This window comes from Arachis duranensis, chromosome 10 (genome assembly GCF_000817695.3).
Source record: "Arachis duranensis cultivar V14167 chromosome 10, aradu.V14167.gnm2.J7QH, whole genome shotgun sequence".
In the NCBI taxonomy this organism is placed as follows: Eukaryota; Viridiplantae; Streptophyta; class Magnoliopsida; order Fabales; family Fabaceae; genus Arachis; species Arachis duranensis.
In genome coordinates this window covers 102,665,217-102,689,125 of record NC_029781.3, presented here as the reverse complement: position 1 = coordinate 102,689,125, position 23,909 = coordinate 102,665,217, and the positions used below count along the sequence as shown (strand labels likewise).

The following is a 23,909-nucleotide window of genomic DNA, read 5'->3' as shown; positions in this document are numbered from 1 at the left end:
TTAATAATTTCTTCCTACTCAAGTACGTATTATATTTAATTTTATGGTGTTATACACAGACTTATTATAATAATTTCTTAATAATTCAATGCATGTGAGCAAAAATAATTCTTTTTTATATTAACTGTGTGAGTAACTATTTAAAAAAATTGACTTAGAAAATTGTGTGAAATGTTTTATAATATGAGTGTACCAAAATTATTAGTATTATTTCAATGGTTTAAGCGTACTTATTATCACATCTAAAAATAAGGATAAATTAGATGTACGTGTATATATCAATACAAGATATAAAATTTATTTGGGTGTTATTAAATTATTAAAAAAATATTTTTTTAATAAAATTATTTTTTAATGTATTTAAAAAAATAGTAAAAATAAAAATACAAAAAAATGAAATATTTTTTAAAAAAATTATAGAAATATCCAAAAATAAAATTACTTTTATCTTTTTAAAACATCTTTCAAAAGAATTAGTCAGAGACAAAATATAGCAATAATCTTAGTCAGCAAACAACTGGAGTTCCATTTGTCAATAAACAACCATGCTTACAATTCTATAATGTCAATACTGATGAACAAGTCAACCAAGGTGTTTTAATATGTGCTTCAATGTGATTTGATTTTAACTTCTTGTGAGTGTTGTATCTTTTTCCTTTTATATTTGATAAGTTATGTTACAAAACCGTTTATAATAATATACTATTCCTCAGTCATATTTAGACAAAAAAAAAAATAAAAAATACAGTTCTCAGTGGTGGAACAAAGAACGAAATTAAATAGTTCTAGGAACCAGATTAATAAACTGTTTGTGAAAAAATAAAATTGGATTGGAGAAACAATAAAAATTAAAGTAAAAGTAAGAAGATAAAACTTAGAAGAACAATTTTCTTCTTATTCCATGTAATTTTCAGAGAGAAAAGCTTATGATACATCAAGCATGCAAAAACTAATTCTAAAATTAAGTGTCAAAACTATAACAAATTAAGCACACAAATTCTATTATAATATCAGAAGAGTAAACTAAAAGTTGTAATGCATGAAATCGTAACACGATGTTACAAGTTCATTATTATACAAAACTAATAACATTTAAGTAATTAGTTGTAAGAATAGATACAATTTAGTCAAATTAAGCTCCAATTTAATTAATTAAGCCACAGCAATGGCATGATCCTTGTAACTAGTTTGGCTCTCTTGCCTCCTATGACTTGGGTTCTTCATGACATTAAGGCCAGGTGCACCAAAACATACCCTTAACTTCTTACTAACTGAAGTACTTCTCTTACTCAAATGTGGTGATTCATCATCACAAGAAGGCCCAGCAATGTAAACACCCTTCTGTTTGTCCATTGATCTCGGCGAAGAAATCGTCGAGGACTTGGAAAACGAGCTAGACCTTGATCTCCCTGAGACCTTAACCTGTGGCATTGATTGCATTACTCCATGGACTAGTCCTGAGGCAAATCTCTTCTTTGCATTGGGACTTGACTGGTGACTCCTCACTGAGAGTGTTCTTTTGTTGTTAGGAAGTGATGTTGGCTTTGTTGAAGGGAATCTTTTCCTCAATGGTGTTGGAGCTTCTTCAATGGCAGTGTTATTACTACTATTATTATTATTGTTGTTGTTATTCCATTTCTTACATGATGAGTCCACTGAACCCTCATCTATAGACTTCTTCATTCCTTCACCTTCTGTGTTAGTTGTTCAACAAATGCAATAAGAATTAGAGAAATTCTTAGTGTCTCCAATGAATTTATGACACCTGTACTCAAGTGACATAAGCTCAAAACTCAGATGAAGTAAATTTCACGTGAAATTGATATTTGAGAACTGTTAGATGAAAATTTAGTCAAATTAGTTAAATCATCTAACCGTTCTTAGGTATCAACTTCACGTGAAGTTGACTGTACCTAAATTTCCACCTTGCTATAAATATTCACTAATTTAACTATCATATAGCAATTTTTAACTATCAATTTTATATGAAAACAATTGTGCGTGAGGGTTTGACAGCAGAATTTGATGTATAAATTTGAAGTATTTTTACATGATAGCTTACCTTTCTTGTCTTTCACCCTTGGCCACTGAAGGACCCTTTTCAACTTTGATGCAGCATAGTTTACAGAGCTAGGCCTTTTGCTCACGGACGATACTCGATTCGCGGCGGTGAAGTCATCCGGAATGTGCTCTGACGAAGAAGAACTCCTTCCTCCACTTCCTTGATCAGGACAAGCATAGTCCAAGTTACTCTCAATGCCAGTGTAGAGGAATATTTCAGTGTCGGACACTCGAAACGACACGCCGGGGCTGGTTCCAATGCTCTGCTTCCTCAAGTGTGAAGCTATGGCCTTTCTTGAATTGTGACCTTGACAACCAAACATTCCCCCAGCTGAGATCAATTTCTTGATGAGAATATCTGAGGATGAAGAATTTGGTTGTTGTCTAAGGTAATCAAGTGGAGTCATGGCATGAACATCACAGATATTCACATTTATTAATGGAGCAGTCATTAGGAGTTGAACAAGATCAGTGTGAATGTTTCCAATTATGGCCATGTGAAGTGCTGTTCTTCCATCATTATTCTTCACATTTATGATTTCCTCCACATGGAAACTCTTACCACTCAGTAACTTTCTTAGAAGCTCAACCTGTCGGTCCAATCTCCGGAAGCCGGGTGTCTGGAAGCCGGACACGGCCTTATGGAGAAAAGTTTCGCCGGCGTTGTTGGTTTGAGAGATCAACGCCGGAGATGCAGAGACAAGAGCCTCGGCCGCGGCTAATTGGCCCCTTGAAGCAGCCACATGGAGAGCAGTGTTGCCTTGGTGATCTATGGAGTTGGTCATGGCAAAGGATGATATAAGATACTTAACTACCTGCAAGGGTGCCAACAATTTTAGGTATACTGTCAAAACCAACACAACAACCATAAGAATTTCAAATTCGTAAATTATAGGGAGACGACCACATTAATCAACAATGTGAACAATGAGATTAAAAAAATAAATTAATTTCAAATGAAGAGTGTTAGGTAAATAATGACCATTTTAAATAACATGAAAAACTACTAATCAAATTAAAATACACTATATTTTAATTTAATGCTACTAATTAAATTTAAGATAAATTTATTCTTTTAACTCTATTAATTCATATTGTTCACACATTATTCAAAAATATTATTGGTTACTTATACTTTTTCATTTCGAATTTAATTAATGGCATGAGTATCTAATAATAACCAAATTTAAAACCTGTTCTTCATGTTATTTAAAAAAGTTTAGTTTAGTAAAGTTTTGTCAAGTGCTGCTTGTAAGCACTTTGATTTGTGTTTGGTAAATAAAAAAAAATGTATGTGTTTGTGCTTTTGAAAGCACTTAAAAGGGAGTATTTTAAAGTTGGTTTGTACTTATTAAAATTAAAAAGTTTAATATAACTTTATACATTAATTAATTCTAAATTTAATCCTTACATTTATGTCTATTATAATATTTTTAAATTTTAAAAGTGACGATATCAAATGTACTTGTCGTTATTTGTATTTATTAAAAGTCATTTTTAATTTGATTTACTAAACATAAATATTATAATTTTTAAAAAATTATATTTTAAAATTAGATTTTATAAACTAATTTTAAAAAAATAAAAATTTTACCAAACTAAACACTGTTTGAAATTGAAAAGTTTCAAAAATTATTCTTTTGAAACTTTTAACTTATAAAAACTCACAAGTCACGTTAATATTGTTTGATATAAATTTTTAAATATATTTTTAACTTCTCAAAAATTGTTTAAAATTTTTTAAAGAAGTTAACATTTTTAAAAATTATTTTATTATTCTTATTTATTAAAACAACTTTAAAATAAATATTTTTATAATAAAAATTCAAATATAAAATAATATATTATAATCTATTTTTAATATAAGTTCTTATATTTTTTATTTTTTTTAAAAAAACTTAATTAAATTATTTACCGTTTACCCAAATTGACCCTAAGTATAAGTCTACAATTAATGAATGCTACATAAAATAAATTATAGCTATTTTTACCTAATTTTTTTTTGTTATCAAACATTTCCGTTTTAAATTTTGAAAGTCATTGTATCAAATGCCCTTGTTATTTGTATTTATTAGTCATTTTTAGTTTGATTTATTAAATATAAATATTACAACTTTAAAAAAGTAAAAATTTTACTAAATTAAGAATTCATTTAAAAAATTTTAAATGTTCTTTTTGTAGACTTTTAACTTATGAAAAATCACTTTAATGTTGTTTGATATAATTTTTTAAATATATTTTTAACTTCTCAAAAATTGTTTAACAATTTTTAAAGAAGTCAATATTTTCAAAAGTTATTTTATCATCTTTATTTTTTAAAACAACTTTAAAACGAATACTTTTATAATAAAAATTTAAATATAAAATAATTTATTTATAAACTAATATAAATTTTTATATTTTAATTTTTTTATAAAAAAAACCTTAATTAAATTGTTTACAGTTTACCCAAATTGACCCTAGGTCTAAGTCTCCTTGAGTAACGATCAAATTATTGAGAAAATGAAGAGAGCATTACCTCAACCTGGCCTCTGGCAGCAGCTGCATGCAAGAGAGTTGAGCCCTGAGAATCTCTATAAGCCAAAATATCAGTACAATTTGCAAGAAGGTCCTCCAAGATCTTGATATTACCACCTCTAGCAGCAGCATGAAGAGCTCTATTCGTCATTTCCCACTTATAAACAGAAGGAATCTCCCCAATATGCTCCTCCATACCCCCTTTGCCGGTAACAAACCTCGGCGAAACCGCGAAATCAAACAGCACCCTAAACACCTCACAATTCTTGCTCCTCGCAGCCGCATACAGTATATCAGTCACACCGTACTCTCCTTCGCCGAAAACCAGCAGAGGATTCCTCTCAAGAAGCATTTCTACAAAACACAAGTCCCCGGCCGACGCCGCCCGCGGATCAACGACTCCCTCCCCTTCTTCGATTCGCTTTCTAGAAGAAGCTTTTGCGCAACTTGGCACCGTAACTTGGCTACGTAGCTGAATTGTTCTTCGTCGTCCCAAACCACTTCTAGTCGCCGGATTCGCCGCAGGGAGGTTAGTTTGAAGAGGTGGTTGCTGTCGATTCGGAGCAGCTCACGGACCAAATCGTAGTGGCCGTTGGCCGCCGCCCAATCGATTGGCGACGCAAACCACCATTGGTCCCCTGTGCTCTCCCATCGAAGAGGAAAATCTGTATGATGCATTTCGCAACCACACTATCACTGCGAAAAAGAAGAATCCTGTTATGAAGACAGTATATACACCAGAGACTAATCTGTCGCGGATCTAAACTATATTTAAATATTTTTTTTTATATATACAAGGCAGAATTCAAATTCCAAACACGAGTGGCTAATACTTAAAATAATCACATGAATTAGTACTAATTGAAAAAATATTGTATGAATCTTTCAGGAGCAGAACATAGACAGAGAATAATAATTAGAAAGATCGATGTGCATGATCGGTATGGGTGTGATCACATGATTAATAGAAAGCAAATAGTATGAGAATGGAAACAACCATGATTGTTATCACAAAGCTAAAACCAAGAAAGGTAACCAAACAGAAAAGGTTTAAAGAAAAGAAGAATATGGTTTATATATATAAAGTGATCATAATCCCAAGAGAATTTGGAGAAGATAAAGGAAAAAACACACACCATGAAAAGGGGATATTCCCGGAAAATTTGCTTAGCTTTGGAATCTCTTTGAAAAAGTGAAGTCCTTAAGATGATAATAATTAATAATGGTTTTGTGTAGTAAAAACCAGGGTAGGTTGCAAAGGACACAACATGATAATGAAAAAGGTTGGTTATAAAGATGGTAGAAGTAGGAGGTTGAACCACTGCTAAAGGCCTAGTAGTAGCTAGTACTCTTTCAAAATATTTTTACCATGGGTATTATTTAGTGTCTAATTTTTATCTAATTTATATTTTATAATAAATTTTAAATATTTTTTGATAAATTAGATGTTACTTTTTAGATACCACAGCAATCACTAATATTTTTTCTCAACATCCAAACATGATACTTTAAAAATGGACCAAGAAGATAATACTTTTGAACACTCTTCAAGTGAAATCCTATCCATAATGCATGGTCTTCAGGTCTTGTGTGTGTGTCTACATATATAAAATAAAATGATTAATTACTAAAATAAAAATTTAAATTTTATGTATTGAGAGTGTAAAATTTTTTTGCATAAACAACTCATGGTATACTGTTATTTATGTAAAAATAATTAATTTTTAAATTCACTACTTAAAAAATCACTTAAACGAATAAATATATATAAGAAATCAATTATCACTTTATTTTTATATTATACTTATTTTGAATATGAATATAAAAATAAATCTAGTTTGATTAACTTATTTATAAAATTTTAATACATTTTTATAAAATTTAATTATAAATGTAAATATATAAATATGTAATTATTTAATATATTTTAATATGTTCTAGTAAAATATACCCTTTTTCTTCTTCTAAAATTAAAAATATATATATATAATAAAATCTATTTTAAAATCTTCAAAAGTAAAGTCTATTTATCATAGATGTTCTACTAATTATGAATGCCAAACGGAAGCAGGTGCTTTTGCTTTACACTTCAAGAGACAGAGCTCGTGACACCATCAAATGTCGTGTGCTGCTTGTAATTGAATATATGTGACTATCATATTCTTTGGACAATAATCAATTGTATTCGACGAAGTCATGGTTAAAGTGATTACTAATTGATTAATTTAGTTCTAAATAATTATTCAACAGAAATAATAATGAACTTACTGTTATGCATCCACACGTTTCCCATATTGGAATATACATAAAATATTGTGTCTGTAAATAATTTAATGGGGAAAAAAAGGGATGCATTTTGGCGGGTGAAATTTTTTTTTTCACAAAAATATTATTCATCGCAAAAATTTACACCTATAATTCTTTCATATTTAAAGTTTTTTATCTGCGGCAGGCGGGATTCGAACCCCCGACATTTGTTTAAGCAAACTAGTGAACTAACCACTAGACCAACCCAACTTGGTTACCTCAAAATAATATTACTATTACTAGTGAAACCATTCGATTGACAAAAACGGTAGAGGTGAAACAGACTAATGGACATTAAAAAATGAGAGAATGTTTGACTTTGACCATTTTACATTTTACATTAGAAACGTGAGGGACAACTGGAGAATGCTAACGTGTCACTCTTGAGGGTGAATATCTCAATCTAATCTACTAAACAAAAGGTTTTAAGATTATTTTTAAAAAATATTATTAAAATATATAAAATAATTTTAATATTAATAATATTTACATAAATACCAGAAATTATCATAATATATAATCATGTTAAAATTTATTAAAAAAATTTTCAGTATTGACTAAATCATTACATGAACACAACCAAAAAACATTCATTCACTTTTTCTTATTTATTTTCTCATAGTCTTGTGTCTCATTGAACAACTAACAATCAAAGTGAAATAATCAAATAAGTAACTAGCTAGTTACAATAATGGAATTCAAGATCCTAATAATAAAAAGAACTAACAATCTGAATTTGAAATATTACATGATCGAATCTCTTGCAGGTGTTTTGATACCTATCCGATATTAATAGCAATAAAGTATGAACCAAATCACCTTAACCTAAATCACACAAGTATTTAAAAATAATAATTATTAAGATTTAGTTAATACATATTTTAAAAGACAAATCACATCATTAATCTATCAGGATTTTTAATTTATGTGAATGTCCTAATGCAAATGTGCTTATCGTTTCAAAATCTATGTAAATCCAATCAATACAATTCGAATTACTTTCATTTTATAAGTTAACATGTAAATCAAAGTCACTAAATTTAAATTACTAGCAAGTCACATAAATTAAATTAATGTGATTTGATTTACCTTTAATACATATAATTCGAATGATACTCATTCAATTTATATGAAAAAAGTGGGATACATGTAATTCAAATTAGTACAATTCGATTTACACGTAAAATCATACACGATAAATCAAATCTAATACTTGGGATGAAATTATTTTGATTAAATCAAATTGATTTAATTTGATTTACTTAAAGAGCGTGAACTATATAAATAGTATCATAACGTGGATTATTGCAAAAATAAACTCAGAATGTCTAGTAAAGAGAATTTTTTAGTTTTTGTGCACTACAAATGCACGATTAAAAAAAGAATACGAGCGGATATAAAATTTACTAACAAAAATTGTTTGAATGTCTTTATCAGATATTCTATGAATTTTATTGATTTTCATAATACAGCACTACAAAAATTGGGACTACATGTATAAAATGAAACGGGTGAAGAAGTTATATTAAAAAATAAAGCAAATGAAGTTTTACTCTAAAAATTTGTTATTTCTACATCGATCTTTTATAAATAGACACGTTACTATAATTAATAAAAAACTCAAGCACTTCCATTAAATATTACATAATGAATTGATAAAAAAACATAACATATTCTATTATCGTAAAAAACTTAATCATATTGATTAATTTTTTTTTATAGACTAATTAATCCAAAAGAATGTTATTATCACCTTATACTCTAAACACTAATTATCAACATTTTTTATGATAACATTTCAGATTATGGTAGCAGTTCACCTTACCTTAGCACATGATTTTTGGTGAGCTGTCCTGGTAAGCTAGGTACCTAAAAGTGACCCAAAGTAGTCCATACTTCACATTATTATTGAATGGTGTTGGAATCACAACCATTGTCCATTATAAAGCTCTAAAAAGTGCACAAAACCATGTGAAAAAGGAAGCTTTTAACATATAGGTACTGCATCCCCCCACTACAAAAAGAGCTTCTTCTTTTTTTCTTCTTTCATTTATAGGGCAGAGGGATTTTCCTGCTTTTTATAACAACAATGATGCATGCATGCATGTCATGTCCAATTCCATCACCTTCTAATATCATTTTCTTGCCTCCCTCTTTTACCTCATGCTAGTCTCTTTTTTTGCTTTACTAGAGGGTGGTGAATTGAAGGGTTCAGAAATGAAATGAAACCATATCTTCACATATCACATGGGATAAGATAATGAAGGATAAAGCAGTGAGGGTGAATTAGCCATGGTTAATTAAGATTGTGATTTATTTATGAATAGTTATGCTTCATAATGGATGCATTATTATACACTACAGAAAGGGACCACACCTAGGGTGAAATAAATAAAAAAAAAGATAAAAAAAGGGAAATTCTAGTATGTTAGGTACTTATTCATTGTAACATTTAATTTATAGATTAGATGCACCCAACAAAAAATAGGTTCTAGTTATTATTTTATTTAAAATACACTCACCACCAAAATGAAGATCTTTTAAACCTTTTTGGCTGTTATCAATTATTGTAGTCTAATTTGGCTCCAACCTAATTCTCGTTTGAGTCTTGCCTTCCATGAATTAATTCTTCAGTTAATTTGGAAAAAAAATCATCTACACTAAAAATTATCCACCAAAGTAGTTATTATATATTTGTATATTTTTACAAATATTAATTCATATATTTTTTAATTAAATAATCAACCATTAAAATTATTAAATCTATTGTAATAAAATAATCAAATTTGTAATAGAAGAATAATTAAACTTGTTTATAATATTATAATAATTCTTTTATGAAATGTGAAATACATATTTTTATACATAATAATTGATTAACAGTTGATATTTTATGTATAATTTTAAACTTTACAAAAAAGAGTGATCATTTCTTACCCAAAAAATAAAAAGAATGATAATTGCTCTGTGCACATTATGCACAATCAACATTGTACAAATGTGTATGTGATACACTTTGTTAGTTAAGATATTTAAATAGCTCACAAAGCCGAATCAATAAGGTATAAAGACTAAACAAAAAGGGCCTACAAAGTTGATGATTGAAAAGGGAGAATGGCATGATGCATTTGGAGTGAAGGTTCAAAAAGTGAGATATCATTTGATTTCCAATCTCTTTAGGACACTAGCCGGGGAGCAGAAGATGGTGGCTTCCACCCACGAAGTTTGATAGCAATAATGTCAAAACTAGGGCCCAACTACATGTTACAATGACATAGCCATAGGAGAGTGTCAATCTCCAAAAAAAAAAAAACCCATAGAGTGTTATTTTCTTTCAACATTTTTAATGGGTGGAATTAAAATATGTAACAGAGCGTAAGAACTGGACCAGACAAGCAGTTCGACTGAAAAACCGGTAATATGGTTTCGAACTCATGTCCTTTTGCTGCATACCAACAAGATATGCCACAAAACTTTTGTCCCTTTATTACTTTATATGCTAGTTAATATATATATTATATACATACATAATTGAATTATTTTATATATATTTAATTTAATTTTAGTTTTATATTCATTTTTTTAATTTATAATTCTTTAACATTTATACGATTATTAAAATAAGTATTAAATAGTTTAATAGTTACATTTACATATTAAAATGTTTGTGAAGATATTTATTTTAAATTTTTTAGAATATTAAGTCAAGTAGTGGATTTCAAAGAATTTCGACTTAGGACTAATTAGTATGGACATATAAGCATCATCGTTAAATTTTACATGATAAATTGATAGAGGGACATAACGTGTCCACGGTTTATTATCGTAGAGAACTAAATCGGTACTTTGTTTTTTTTAAGGGCTAATTAATCTGAAGTTGAAAACTGTAAAGATCTAATTGTCACTTTATTCAATTTTTACTATTTTTTATTTTTTATTTACATAAAACTAATTTTATCGGTTTAACTAGTGATTTATTGATTGAACCAATAAACTAATAAATTAATAATTTGTCTGTTTCAATCACTAGTTCGGTTCTAACAAGTAACAACTATGACTTAAAGGCAAAAAGGATTAAAAAAAAAGGAAAGAATAGAAAGAGAGATCGACATATATTGGTATTTATTGAATTCTATTTTCAAACTTCATTTCTGATTAACATACAATAAAGATTAAAGAAGCTAGGAAAGAGAAGGTGTAAAGAAAATAAAAATCAATTTATTAGTAAATGGACATTGATATGGTCATAAGACACAACAAAATATAAAATAGGACAGAATAAAATACAGAACACACAACACACAAACTTAAAATTTTTGTAAGACACGAAGACACGATATATATATAAAATATAAAATATTTTTTAATAAATTATAATTATATTTTAATATTTTATTAATATTAAAATATAAATTAATTTTTTAACTATTTTTAATATTTTTTAATTATATAAACTATTTTAATATATATTATTTCTAACGGTTCCGCTACGTTACCAACAGCATATCTGCCAACTTCTACCAACTCTTATTTATAATTATGTGTTCGTAGATGTGTCTAATAAAAATGTCTTTTTTATAACTGTGTTTAATAGAAATGTCTTTAGAGATATATTTTCTGGATGTGTCTCTTTATATATGTATTTAAAATATATTAATTATTAGACACATCTACGAACACACTTCCATGAAACACAAATATAAATAAGAGTTGGCAGAAGTTGGCAGATAGTATGTTGGTACCCTATACTTTTCCTATTTCTAAATTGATTTAAAGAATACATATTAAAAATAAAATTAGACACATAATAGTATTTAATTATGCCTAAGCCTGTACAGAAAAAATTAAATCCGAAAAGTGTCCACGCTTCACCGTATTTGATTTCTCATTTATTTAGTTCATTGGGTTGAGGGAAGGAAACGTCGCTAATTTATGTTTCTCATAATACAGTGAACAATGGGTGAAATTGTTATCATCTACAACCACTTCATCCCGATTCTAAACAATTCTATAAGAATTATCATTCTTTAATCATAACTGCAGTACCTAAGAGATAGGTTCGAATATCAAATTTGAAAGTTTTAACATGCCACCCTTGTAAGAAGAAATCAACCTCCCACAATAGCACTAAATGCAATACAAAGACTACGATCATGCATTCATCTTTCTCCAAGTGACTTTGCCTAAACCGAAAATTTGAGTGAAATTACACGAATCCTCTTGAACAAGTATTATAAATTTATAATCAAGTATCTAATTGGTCTACACAAAGCTACAAAAAAAGATTTTATTGACATACCTCAGTCCAATACAGCAAACAAAGTTCATCGGGTCTAATCTGCTAAAAGATCACAGGGGAAAAGACGAAGAGAAATAGCAAAGGGTATAACCAATCGAGATTGCTACATCATGCAACTCTTAAGCACATGTAATTCATTTCAATTGCTCCAAGGAATCCCAGAAGACTGGAACCACAACACTACAAAAAGGAAAAAGGATATAACTCTGATCTGTCATTCTCACAACTTTCTCCTATGTACCATTGAATCAGTTCTTGGACTTGAGAGAGTTATTCTCCTTGATCCTTGCTCGGTTATCCAGCTTAACAAAGCGCTTAAGATCTTCGTAAGGCAGTTTATTGATGTCCTTCCTACGCAGTTCACTTAGTGCCGAGCGTTTATCAAGCAAATGCCATAACCAATCAGGGTATTCAGAATCAGGCTGGATTTTCGGATCGGCGCCTTCCTTGAGAATGTTGGCGCCTACAACCGTACTTGCCTTGACTTCCTTGCTGAGAGATGATGCTTTGGGTGCATCCGCAGCACCCCCTTTTGATCCTTTTTTCGCTTTGCCAGTGGCAAATGTCCTTTGGAATGAAACTCCAATGGCTTCTTTGGTAATAAGATTTCGACTAACTAACCTAACATGGTTCATTGCCATGATTTTCTTCTGAAAGATAAGTTTAAGTCAGAGGAGCATTTAAGGTAAGCAAGCTGGAGAGTTTACCTATCCAATCTAGAATCATAAGGCTAAATTCGTGAACTCGAAACAGGTTTATGAGTTTAAACTCTAAAATTGTAGAATGGGTTGAGTTTACGAATTAACTCGAGTTTGGATACAAAAAATTCAGAAGGAATACAAATCCTACGAAATATAAACACAGTATATAGTCAAACGTAATAGTTAAAATGTGAACGGTCCAGTCAAACATGTCAAACCATCTATCGAGTCTCAACTATCAACTATCAATTCTCCGAGGCACTAACCGGAGGAACATGTATTAGAAGCCACACCGGCAATTGTTTACAGAAATTGATCGTCAATAAAAATTATAGCAGCAACAGCAATAACAACAACACATTGAACATCAATGAAAACAAAAATATATAGAAATTAGATAATAAAATTTACCATTAAAAATAAAAAAATGGCACGAAGGCAGAAAAAAATGACAGAAGTATTACTTCGCACCTTGCAGCGAGAAAAGGTGAGCTGGCAAACCGGAGAGGCGGAAGCAGAAGAGCAGAATGAGACTGGAAGCGGCGGGGCAGCGGCGGCAGCGAGAGCAGAAGCAGCGGAGGAACGAGCAGAGAAGAGATGCAAATGGAGATTTGGGGTTGTGTGTCTAAGCTAGGGTATCTCTGCTGTGTTTAACGATTTGGATTTTTTACAAGAGCAGATTTACCTTTTAGTTAAACGATACAAAATGCACTCAAATTATTTTATGGTTTACAAAAATATCTTTAAATTTTATTATCTATAAAAATAATATTAAATTATTTAAAAATATGATAAAAATAATTTTATATATTAATAAAAAAAGTGATATGCCAAATAAAATTTTTTATTTAGTAAGTGAAATTTTAATATCGATAAATAAATTACATCCCGATCTTTTATTATGGGAACTTATATTTGATCATAATTATACATTTTTGGCACATTTTTAAATTATTTAAAAATAATTTTATCAATAACAAAATTTAAAAATATTTTTGTTAACCCAAAAATTATTTAAATGTATTTTTAGTGGTTTACCTACTTTTTATTACTGATAAAAATTTAAAATATTTTTTATGTTCAATTTCATTCGATTATTTCTAATATTTTAAATAAATTTTAATTTGAACCTTATTATTAATTTGTATGATAGTTAATAGTTAAGAATTTGTTTCAATTTTTTACATTTTATTTCTAAATTCCAAATCCTTTATAACTCAGTACTTTATGCAAAACATTTTAGGGAAAAAAAAATTTACACCACTTTATTTACTTCCCTTCTTTTTAATTATATAGAAGATCACATTTTTTAAAATTTTTATTAATTACTTTTAATACTATAAATAAAAAATAGAAAGAGGAATAGTATATATAACATTATTTTATATTTTAACAGCTAATCTCTTATATTTTTCATATAATGAGAAAATGTATATTTATTTATTAAAATAAAATTTTTTCACAGTATTATTTATTACCTTCTGTTTCTCCCAACTCTTGTCAATTATATGATTTTTTTTTTAAACTGGAATTATATCAATTGTATATTTGGACATGATATCGGTTTTGGTTTTGAAAAAATCATTTGTACTTTATTTTAAAAAAATTTTATAAAATAATTAACTTGATTAATGAATTATCATTTTAAATACTACCTATTCATATAAAATATAATAAAATTTAAAAACAAAAAATCCAGCACTCCTTATTTATTCCTATTAAAATATGAAATCAGACCTTTAAGCATCAATTTAATCTTAAGAAGATGGTGTAACAAACAGTGCTACATGAACTTTTGTCTTTTTTGACTTTATAGAGACATCACTTTACACATACCTTCTCAACGGCACATATTTGTTCAACTCAAATTCATGAGACACAAACCCACCAGGAGAAAATATTTTTATGTCATGAAATCTTCCCAAACATATTGATTACAAATATAAGAAATTGCAAAATTATTGCATTGATATTTGAATCATTCTAAGGAAGGAGGTGACCATACATAACCATGTGTTTGAACATATCACACAAAGTTTTGAATCAACAATCCGTTAAGAGATATAATAATTTATAGAGTAAATACTCTTTGCAATCCCTAACTATTTGCCCGATGGACTTCCCACCCCCTAAGAAATCTAAAAACCCAAATCGGTCCCTATCTATTTTGATATATGTACGTTCCAATTCCTATCTACTTTGAGTAAATGCTTTTTCCGGTCCATAACCAGGACTGGAACGTACATTTATCAAAGTAGATAGGGACTGATTTGGGTTTTTAGATTTCTTAGGGGGTGGGAAGTCCGTCGGTCAAATAGTTAGGGACCAGAAAAGACATTTACTCTAATTTATATTCTTCCTCTTATTAGTTTAAATTTATAAGAGAAGTGATTTCATAACAGACTCGGTTGCAATAGTTTATAAAGAATGTAATAATCCTCCTACAATCTACCTTCAACTCATCCCTCCGAACAAAATGTTGCTGATCACCTCTAATTCTGCAAACAAATTTCCAATCAGATCATTATTGATTCAACTCGTTTTCCTTCTAGCTAAGGCAAAAAAATGAGGTAGGAAAAGCAACATACGTATCAAGAATTAGACGTTCATAAGCCTCTGGAATTTTTACTCCTTGATAGCGTTGTCGATACGACAAATCTAGTTCACTTTGCACCGTTGACATCTCGAGTCCAGGTTGCTTGACCTACAACACATTGAACTAGTAAGTCCACTTCAAGAAGTATCATTAAATTATGGTTTAATTAGTCTCAGGTATAGTTTCACCAGTAAAGTCTCTAATTTAAAATTTTATATTTAGATTACATTTCTATGGTAAATAAAAGCTTTTAACTAATTTCATATTAACATTGTTATGTTTGAATACTTTTAGAATATTTTGTTTCTGTTGTTTTTAACTTCAACTGTTAATATTTTAATTATAAATTTTTAACTAGAAGAACCTATAAAATGATTGAACCCTAAATTATATAACATTTAAAGTCTAGATCTTAATAAATTTAACATGTTAGTATTTTTTTCATTCACATATACAAGAGGTAGAACAAAAGTAATAGTTTGGAAGTGTTAAACACACATATATCTAAGCTTCAATTTCACTGCAAAGAAATTGATTACAGGCAGTGCTGCAATGGATAACACATTTGGTTTATACTATTCAATATATAAACAACAAGTGTCCTCATTCTTATGCTTAAGTTCACCTTCCTTAGTTAATAAAACCTCAGATTCTCATAAAAAATCTGGTAATAAAGTAACCGAACAGTTCTACTTAAGAACGAACTTACCGTCAGCTTCATGTACATAGCTTCTTCAGGTTGCAGGCGTATGACAAACTCATTTCTCCCCTGCTTTTGACCTAAACAAGGGCAAGTGGTAATGATTAGATTAAGTAAATGTTCAAATTAATCCTTTTAAATTTTATGCATGAATGAAATAGATCCCTCAATCAAATCTTTAAATTCTCCCCTAACTCATTTTTCCTTTGCATGTTGTTTGACCTACATTATTGTCCACCATAAAACTATGGTCAAACTCGTTTTGTTGCATCCTACCTATAGGTCCAACTCAGCATGGTCAAACAACATGAATAGGTCATGGACTAATTTAATTCAATGGAAATTTGAGGAACTAATTTAACTTATACGTAAAATTTAAAAAACCAATTTAAGCATTTACTTAGTTAGTATCTGATAAGAAAATAAAAACCCAGGAATAAAAGACACAGTGAAAACGAAAAGATCAAGATTTATCAAATACTTAAAGAATATAGGCAAGCTAGTAGCAGCTGTTATGTATTTATGTTCCTTGTCAAAGATTCATAGTGGCTAATAAAGATATGTTCCTCTTAATTGTTACCTTTGGTTGTGGCTATGGATTTATAAACAGAAAATAATCTATATGCATTGACAGTATAAAATGTTACCTAATGGAAACTCATAGAAGTGCCAAATATACTTTCTTTTTTTTAAGATAAAAAATACCCTGATCTTCCAAAGTTACAACCTATGCCTATATCTGATTACTTATCCAAAAGGGGGAAAGAAAATTTATGCAACTCCAAGTTTAAGCACTTATTGAAGAAAAATAATCCAATTAACAAAAAGGTCCGATGCCATACACTTGAATATATCACCAGGAACATCCTTGAATTGAACTCGTATCTCTGCCTTTCTTGAATTCAGGGCCTTCCCAGCTTTTATTATGAAAGGAACACCTAACACAAAGACGTTTAATGATAATCTTTACTACTAATAAAATGGTTGAGACAGAATCATTGTCATTTAGTCACACATTTTACTGTTCCAAATACATGCACATTTGTTCTTGTCATCACGTTGTTTTAACAATTTACTTTTAATTTGGACAAAATCTTCAAATGTACCCTTTTTTTTTTCTTTTCTTTTCTTTAAAAAATTGATAAAAAAAAGATGGTAAAACTTATAACTAATAAGAGCATTTTTTTTAAAAGAACTGTGGCTTGGTAGTTATGAATGCCTGTCAAGCTCACCAAATCCACCGCAAGTAGACAACAAATGCAGTGGCTCTAGCACCAAAAGCTCCCCTCTATAACCAGGAAACAAAACATTTCTTGGTCTTGCCATCAAGTTTCCAAAGCCTAAAGCCACACTTGCAACGCCCTCGAACACAGTCGCAGGCAATTCTCATAATCCATATGAATTTGCCAAGTGTTATCGCCAAAGGGAGTACCTTATGATATATCTGCCAAACAAAGAACCTAAAATCTTCTCTGGCACCTTCAAGCCCAAAAGACCACAGCTCAAGTCTATAGCAATAGCAACAGCCTCTACCACTGGGAAGGAGAGAACATCATCTTCAAAGCTTGTGGAAGTTGAGTTGCCAAACAAATAAAGTGCCACATATTATGATCATATGTCTCACAATTGTATATGGGAGTTACGGATATTGATGTAGAGGACTAACTCACCAATTTCTCTGTTACGTACCCAAGCAAGAATGAAGTATTAGGAATAGAAGCTTCCAATCATAAAGGGAAGCAAATTTCTCCTCTGCCCTTACATTACACTAGAAGGAAGAGAGTGGAGGGTAGAATAGGAAAGACAAGGGAAGAGAATCATGACAGCATTAGTGGGAAAAACGTAAAAGAGGGTCAGTAGGGATGATTCTAACAGATTTTCACGATTGGAGTGAGGAGAGTATAAGTAGTAGCAAAATAGGGAGAGGGAGAGGCAGACTTTTGGAAAGAATTAAGGCTAGGCTAGGAGAGTGAGGCTGGCTCTTACCATCACAGCCATAATCTTTTCTTTCTTGTATTTCCTTTCTTCTATGTCCGCAAACTGAGTGAAATCATCTTGCTTCACTCTTTTATTTGTCTTGCTCTTTGTTTTTGTTAATTTCACTACCTCAGTTACCAGTGGTTACATTCTCCCATTGGACTCAACTTGTCAATTGTCATACCATATGTAAGCTTCCCCACTACCCTCGCTGGGTATCTTCACCGGATCCCAACTACCAGATCTGACTCCCCCATGAAGAATACAAATAATGAAAAAAAAAAATGAGATATGGGTCCTGTTGCCATAAACGGCGAGACAGCTTAAAAGAATCCGATTTCTCACCACCAATGTCTTTAATTGTGATTTAATTGATCAAATGTGCAGAAATATATACCAAAGAATAGAAAATATACATGCAGACAGCCCTAAGAGAATGTCAACCATTATGTTATTTGCTAAACATTCAGCATATAAGGGAGGCCAAGAGAATTTCCTAAACTTGTAATGCAAATTAGTTTAGAAAATAATGCTGGAGTTATTCTCCTACCTTCCCATCTTTCATTGTCTATTCGGAGAATAACAGATGCAAAAGTTGGTGTGTTTGAATTGTTAGGTACGGTTGGGTCATTCCTATAGCCATCATATTGTCCTAAGACAACTTCCTCATCTTTAATAGGAACTACTGATTGAAGAACCTGTATTTTCAAATAACTAGAAAGTGAGGAGCAATCTAAAACACGAACCGAAAAATTCAAGATAAACAAAAAAAAAGTGTAACATGGAAAGATATTAACTATAAAAATACCCTACTTTGCTGCAGTTGAGTAATAGTATGCACAATAAATACATAAAACCAGAAAACACGAGAGCAAAATGTTTGTACAGACCATGATTACTTCATATGAGAACCTGAAAGACAGAATAAATTACAGAACAAAATAATATACTTATAGTTTCCACATTAATTTAGCCGAACGAGACAAACCTTCACTTTCTCATCTCGAATGTGTTCAGGCTTGAGAGAAACAGGTTTTTCCATAGCAATCAAGCAAAAAACCTGATCTTGTAGGAAAATAAACAAGGTTATCATATTCAGCTTATAAATGTAGGATTTAAAATGCTGGAGTAGCTTGAGACTATTTAATAGGTCTTACTGTGTGAACTAATGCCTGACATATCCAGGTTTTAAAATGAAAATTTTGTTATTACAAAATTAAAAATCACGGTGAAGTCCATCAAGAAAGTATTATTAAGTTTTCCAATCACCGGTTAGAGAAAGATTTAGGTACACTTAGAAATATTCCTAGTGCCACTTTGATAATTTAATTCAATACTTGAAATAAAAAGGAAAAAAAAGAAATAGAACATGCAATGATGAAACTATTTTTCACCATCAGCAACACACTTAATGTTTCTAGAGATGAAACTGGAGATAATACCGTATCACAAGTCATGCGGTTTAAATATCTTGGATCCATCGTATAAAATAGCAATAAAATAGAGGAATATGTAAACCAAGGTTCCTAAAACTAGACCGGACATCAAACCATTTAGATTACCAAGCTACAGGGTTCAGAGATCCAACCAGTTTAACCGGAGTTCAACTAGAATAACTAGATTATAGTAAAATAATATACTACATCATAAATAAGCACATGATAACAAATACATCTTCTGTAAATATAAAAATACATAAAAAACCAAAATTCAAAATGATCAACTAAAGCCTCATATATTATACTCTCATGTACCAGAAGGCCAAAAAAAAAAACCCCTAAAACATGAGATTAAAATTGAGCTAATTAAATCTTTGGCATCAGATAAGTGGATTATGTTGTACTTGTCAGTTGTCACCACTGCAAAATCAGTATATCAATAAGCGGTTTGTTAAGTTATCATCACATGCCATTTTTTCTTTTTCTCTTTGCAAATACATACCACAAAAAAACAATTGTACATAGAATTTGAACAACATATATTAATTGAATTTCTGTAGGTCCATTTGACCCATGATTAGGGTAAAGTATCCTTTTATCCCAAACACTCTGTTCAAGTCTCAATTTTGTCCCAAACTTTCGTTTGTCCTATTCTTGTCCCAAAAATGAGAGGATCTGAGATAAGTTATAAAGTAAACCCATATGATTTACAAATAAAATCAATTCCTATTTTTATCCATTCCAAACAAAGAATTGATTTACAAATGAATTCAATTTCAATTCCAAAAGGTTCCAAACAGACCCTTTTAGATTTATGTACTACATAAAATTTAAATTTGATATTTTTAATAGTTTTCCCAAATACACATTTGGCTCTTTATATGAATTTCCTTCATGCATTACCAATACAAGCTTGAAAATCAACACTTAAAGTATTGAAGTTTAAGTGCCAATACTATTTTGTTCTATCAAATGCATCCTCAAGAGAGATAACAAGAATGGAGGGGAATGAAGTTAAGCACTATTGTTGCATCTGATTACTGGACAGAAGCAACCACTTAACATTACACCATGGCGATGTGAAATCTACTTTATTCTACAATAAAGGCCTCACCTGAAGTAGATGGTTTTGAATTATATCTCGAATAATTCTGCCACAATGAAGTAGAATATTAATAAATTGTAGTTTTCTCATCATTACAATAGATATACAACATGTCAAATAAAAAGCTAAAAATAGACATATATAGGAAAGCAATAATTGATGTATGCAGAAACTTGTTTTTCTTAACATCACTTGACTTGAAAACCTATTATTGCCATGGATTTTCATTACACAACAAAATACAACCAAATAACTTAATATAAAGAATTGAAATAAACTAATCCACTTACCCATACTGGTCAAAATATCCACCTCGGCCTTCAGTTCCAAAATCTTCCCTGAAGACTATCTGCGAAATAGCAAGCAATCACATTCTAAAGTTTAAGATGGTGACACCAATGTTGGGTAATGCAGTAACTGAAAAAGGTAACAATGGACAGATGGGGTGAATTTTGGCATGCTCATTAACAATTGATAGATATGATCACAAACTATAAAACATGAATTGTGAATCCCAACTAACAGTTCCTCTTTAATTTCATTCAAGTTTTTAAACCTCAACCCAAAGTTGCACTTTCTCACCTGCACATTAGCAATGTTGTCACGGTTCCAAAGAGGCAAGAACAAGCGATTTGCAAAACGAAGTACTAACTGGCAATGTAAGTCAAATGAGGAGGGATCAGGTGGAACTCATGAAGTAAACAAGAAGCTATTATGTAATCATTAAGTACCATATTCTGTACTAGTTCCTTTCCCAAGTAGTGATCAATACGGTAAATTTGAGGCTCCTCAAACAATGCCCCAATCTGGGTACTGAGTTGCTCTGCAGATTCTAAGTCTTTACCAAATGGCTTCTCAACAACAACACGTGTCCATCCACCATCAGCTATAAAATTGAAATAGATGTGACCCATCAATAAATGCAATAGTAGATGCTGTGAAAAATATTAAGAGCATAACATGGGAAAGTGTTAGAGAATTGGGTATTATGAGGTGCATAAAGTTCCCATCAAGTGGTATGGGATGCTTGATTTTGTATTCTAGGTATTGGATTTCATCTATTCTACTTTATCATATAAGGCCTATTTTACCATCTTTTTCACAAATCAGATTAGGTGTCAGACCAAATTTCTCTTGATATTTTTATTTCTAACCCGATCTTGTCCAATTTTTTCGCTAATCCATTGCAATATTCTCATCCCTACAACATTCTCATTTCTTTAGTTTCAAATGCCAAAAACATAACCCACTACATAGAAATAACTTCAATCTAACTCCACTATTATCTAGAAAAATATCATGCAGGAAAGTAATCTACATTTAACATTTTACTCAATCAAAGGAAAGAAGAGATTAGTGTTGGTTGACTTGCTTCTCAATCTATATAATAGTTGTCTGACTGAGAACTACACCCTAGTGGGGTTATGCTATGCCATACAGGGTTGCCTATTTTTTCCTTGCAAAAACATTTGCAGCACATTCCCAGCAAGAGATCATTAGATCTTACATTTGTTCATGCAGCAAGTCTTGATCATCTTGCAAACAGATGGATATACTGAAGGTGGAAGAGCGAGATAGAAAAGCCGTCGAGATAAACCCTTTGCACTAGTTTTCAAAGATTCATGCTCCAAAATCTCTTTATCCAACAAATGGAAGCCATCCTCTGAATCGTATGGGCCACTTACATATTTGATCTAAAAGGAAGATGAGAGGAAAAGAGAATGAAAATTTGACCAATCAGAAGGGTAAATTTTATGATAAGACTGCCAAAAATTATAAAATGATGCACAATGGCCGGTGCTTACCAGATGCAAAAACTTTGCTACAACCTCCAACTCTTCAGAGGAAGCATCTTTGTCCCGAACAAGATAGCTGCATGTCAACTCACAATCAACTCCAATTATTTATTATACTTGAAACTAGTTTAAGAAGGCATGGAAGATAAATGTGACTGAGTCATAATAGAACAACCAGCGCATGCACAACATAACAATCATAGAAAGCTCTTTGCTGAAAAATTTCAGTTAATATAAACATAAGTATCAAGAAAATATGCTTTATTATTCATTCAAGTAATCAAATGATTTACATTACTTTACAATTTGTGAATCAGCTGAAAGAAGCAAGTTACATCAACATTTTTTCCACTCTAGATAAGGAAAATAATACAGTGATCGAGTTTTTTCAAATAAACCTCACCCACGTAGGCGCTCTCTTAATTCATCATTAGAGATTATTGTTCTTGCATATCCAAAAATAGAAACTTCATCTGCTGGTAGGAATCCCTACAAAAGAAACCGCCAAACTTCATAACAGTTATTGGTTTAAAAGGTCACCAAGAAAAAGAGAAATTATCATCGATTCCAACACAAATTAGAGGCTATTGAATTAAAACCTGGCGGTAAAGGTGGAATAATGCTGGAAATGTCTTCTTCTTAGCAAGATCACCAGAAGCACCAAGCACAACTATGGAGAGTGACCCAGTTTCAGGTCCATTTTCGAGATCCATTGATTGGGGAGATTCACTGCTAAAGCACCTCTTTTCAACATGCCATTGACCTGACCCCATTCTCTGACAGTACCAGAATGCTTGAACAATCTACGCCAGCCTTTAAGGTACTTTGGTAGTTAGGTTATTATCGTTTTCTGGTGAAGACTCACATGCAATTAACATAAAGGTGATAGTTGAGAATCGCTAGATAATTTGACAAGCTTGACTAAATTGTCATCAAAAGATTTTCAACTATCAACTTCTACGAAGACAATTAAAAAAAGTTTTCACTAAATTATCATCAAATGATCTTCAACCATCAACTTCACATGAACACAACGTGACGTAGTTCCTAAAGGTGGAAGAATATAATTTTCTTTAGCAGCCTTATGGAATAAAAAAAATAATACAGTACGACATAGTGCTTATGACCGATAACCAACGAATCATTTATTCTTAAATTTTCAACTTTTGCCTTATATTAGATAAGGTTTTAACTAAAGATGAGAAAGATCCAAATGCTTATATTTTTAGTTCCTATTTTATTGTGTTACTTCTTCAGCCATAGAATGATCTAATCATTGTTACCTTCCCTTTTAGCAGCTAGAAGTTGGTAATAGTGTTCTAGGGTGAAGACATAGAAATCATCTGTCTCATCTCCTTCTGGAAAACAATCACAAAATGTAAGTTTTAAAGTTTAAGAGGTGAGCTGGCGA

General features: G+C 30.7%; 3 protein-coding genes across 7 annotated transcripts in view; all 3 read right to left on the bottom strand.

The window, feature by feature from the left end:
* Positions 1 to 984: 984 nt before the first annotated feature.
* On the bottom strand, positions 985 to 5,865 carry LOC107471576 (uncharacterized). The gene is given in 5 exon segments (XM_021132480.2): positions 985 to 1,694; positions 2,063 to 2,876; positions 4,580 to 4,965; positions 4,968 to 5,274; positions 5,715 to 5,865. Coding segments are annotated over 4 exon segments (2,031 nt in total). The 5' UTR covers positions 5,257 to 5,274; positions 5,715 to 5,865; the 3' UTR covers positions 985 to 1,152.
* A 6,272-nt stretch (positions 5,866 to 12,137) lies between these two features.
* Positions 12,138 to 13,546, bottom strand: LOC107471570 (54S ribosomal protein L37, mitochondrial). Of its 3 annotated transcripts, none has more exons than XM_021132873.2 (2): positions 13,350 to 13,546; positions 12,138 to 12,834 (listed from the first exon to the last, which is right to left on the bottom strand). In XM_021132873.2, exon 2 carries the CDS (start codon positions 12,823 to 12,825, stop codon positions 12,433 to 12,435), a length of 393 nt encoding a protein of 130 aa, XP_020988532.1. In that variant the 5' UTR covers positions 12,826 to 12,834; positions 13,350 to 13,546; the 3' UTR covers positions 12,138 to 12,432. The 3 variants fall into 3 exon arrangements, with proteins under 3 accessions (XP_020988532.1, XP_052111085.1, XP_015946545.1); XM_052255125.1 differs by having other exon boundaries at positions 12,138 to 12,900; positions 13,357 to 13,546; XM_016091059.3 differs by having other exon boundaries at positions 13,357 to 13,546.
* A 1,398-nt stretch (positions 13,547 to 14,944) lies between these two features.
* LOC107471568 (glucose-6-phosphate 1-dehydrogenase 6, cytoplasmic) overlaps positions 14,945 to 23,909 on the bottom strand; it is a 14,910-nt gene continuing 5,945 nt past the window's right edge. The window contains exons 1-15 of one of the 3 annotated variants that reach the window (XM_016091056.3): positions 23,782 to 23,841; positions 23,098 to 23,311; positions 22,902 to 22,987; positions 22,508 to 22,574; positions 22,210 to 22,396; positions 21,434 to 21,588; positions 21,285 to 21,353; positions 20,993 to 21,051; positions 20,712 to 20,748; positions 19,147 to 19,218; positions 18,709 to 18,856; positions 17,024 to 17,119; positions 16,191 to 16,261; positions 15,474 to 15,589; positions 14,945 to 15,383 (exon numbers count right to left, since the gene is read on the bottom strand). In XM_016091056.3, coding sequence (XP_015946542.1) covers positions 15,251 to 15,383; positions 15,474 to 15,589; positions 16,191 to 16,261; positions 17,024 to 17,119; positions 18,709 to 18,856; positions 19,147 to 19,218; positions 20,712 to 20,748; positions 20,993 to 21,051; positions 21,285 to 21,353; positions 21,434 to 21,588; positions 22,210 to 22,396; positions 22,508 to 22,574; positions 22,902 to 22,987; positions 23,098 to 23,271 — 1,470 coding nt within the window. In that variant the 5' untranslated portion in view covers positions 23,272 to 23,311; positions 23,782 to 23,841 and the 3' untranslated portion in view covers positions 14,945 to 15,250. Of the gene's footprint in view, positions 15,384 to 15,473; positions 15,590 to 16,190; positions 16,262 to 17,023; positions 17,120 to 18,708; positions 18,857 to 19,146; positions 19,219 to 20,711; positions 20,749 to 20,992; positions 21,052 to 21,284; positions 21,354 to 21,433; positions 21,589 to 22,209; positions 22,397 to 22,507; positions 22,575 to 22,901; positions 22,988 to 23,097; positions 23,349 to 23,781; positions 23,857 to 23,909 lie in introns of those variants that run through there. The other 2 variants (XM_016091057.3, XM_052255910.1) reach the window with 2 other exon arrangements.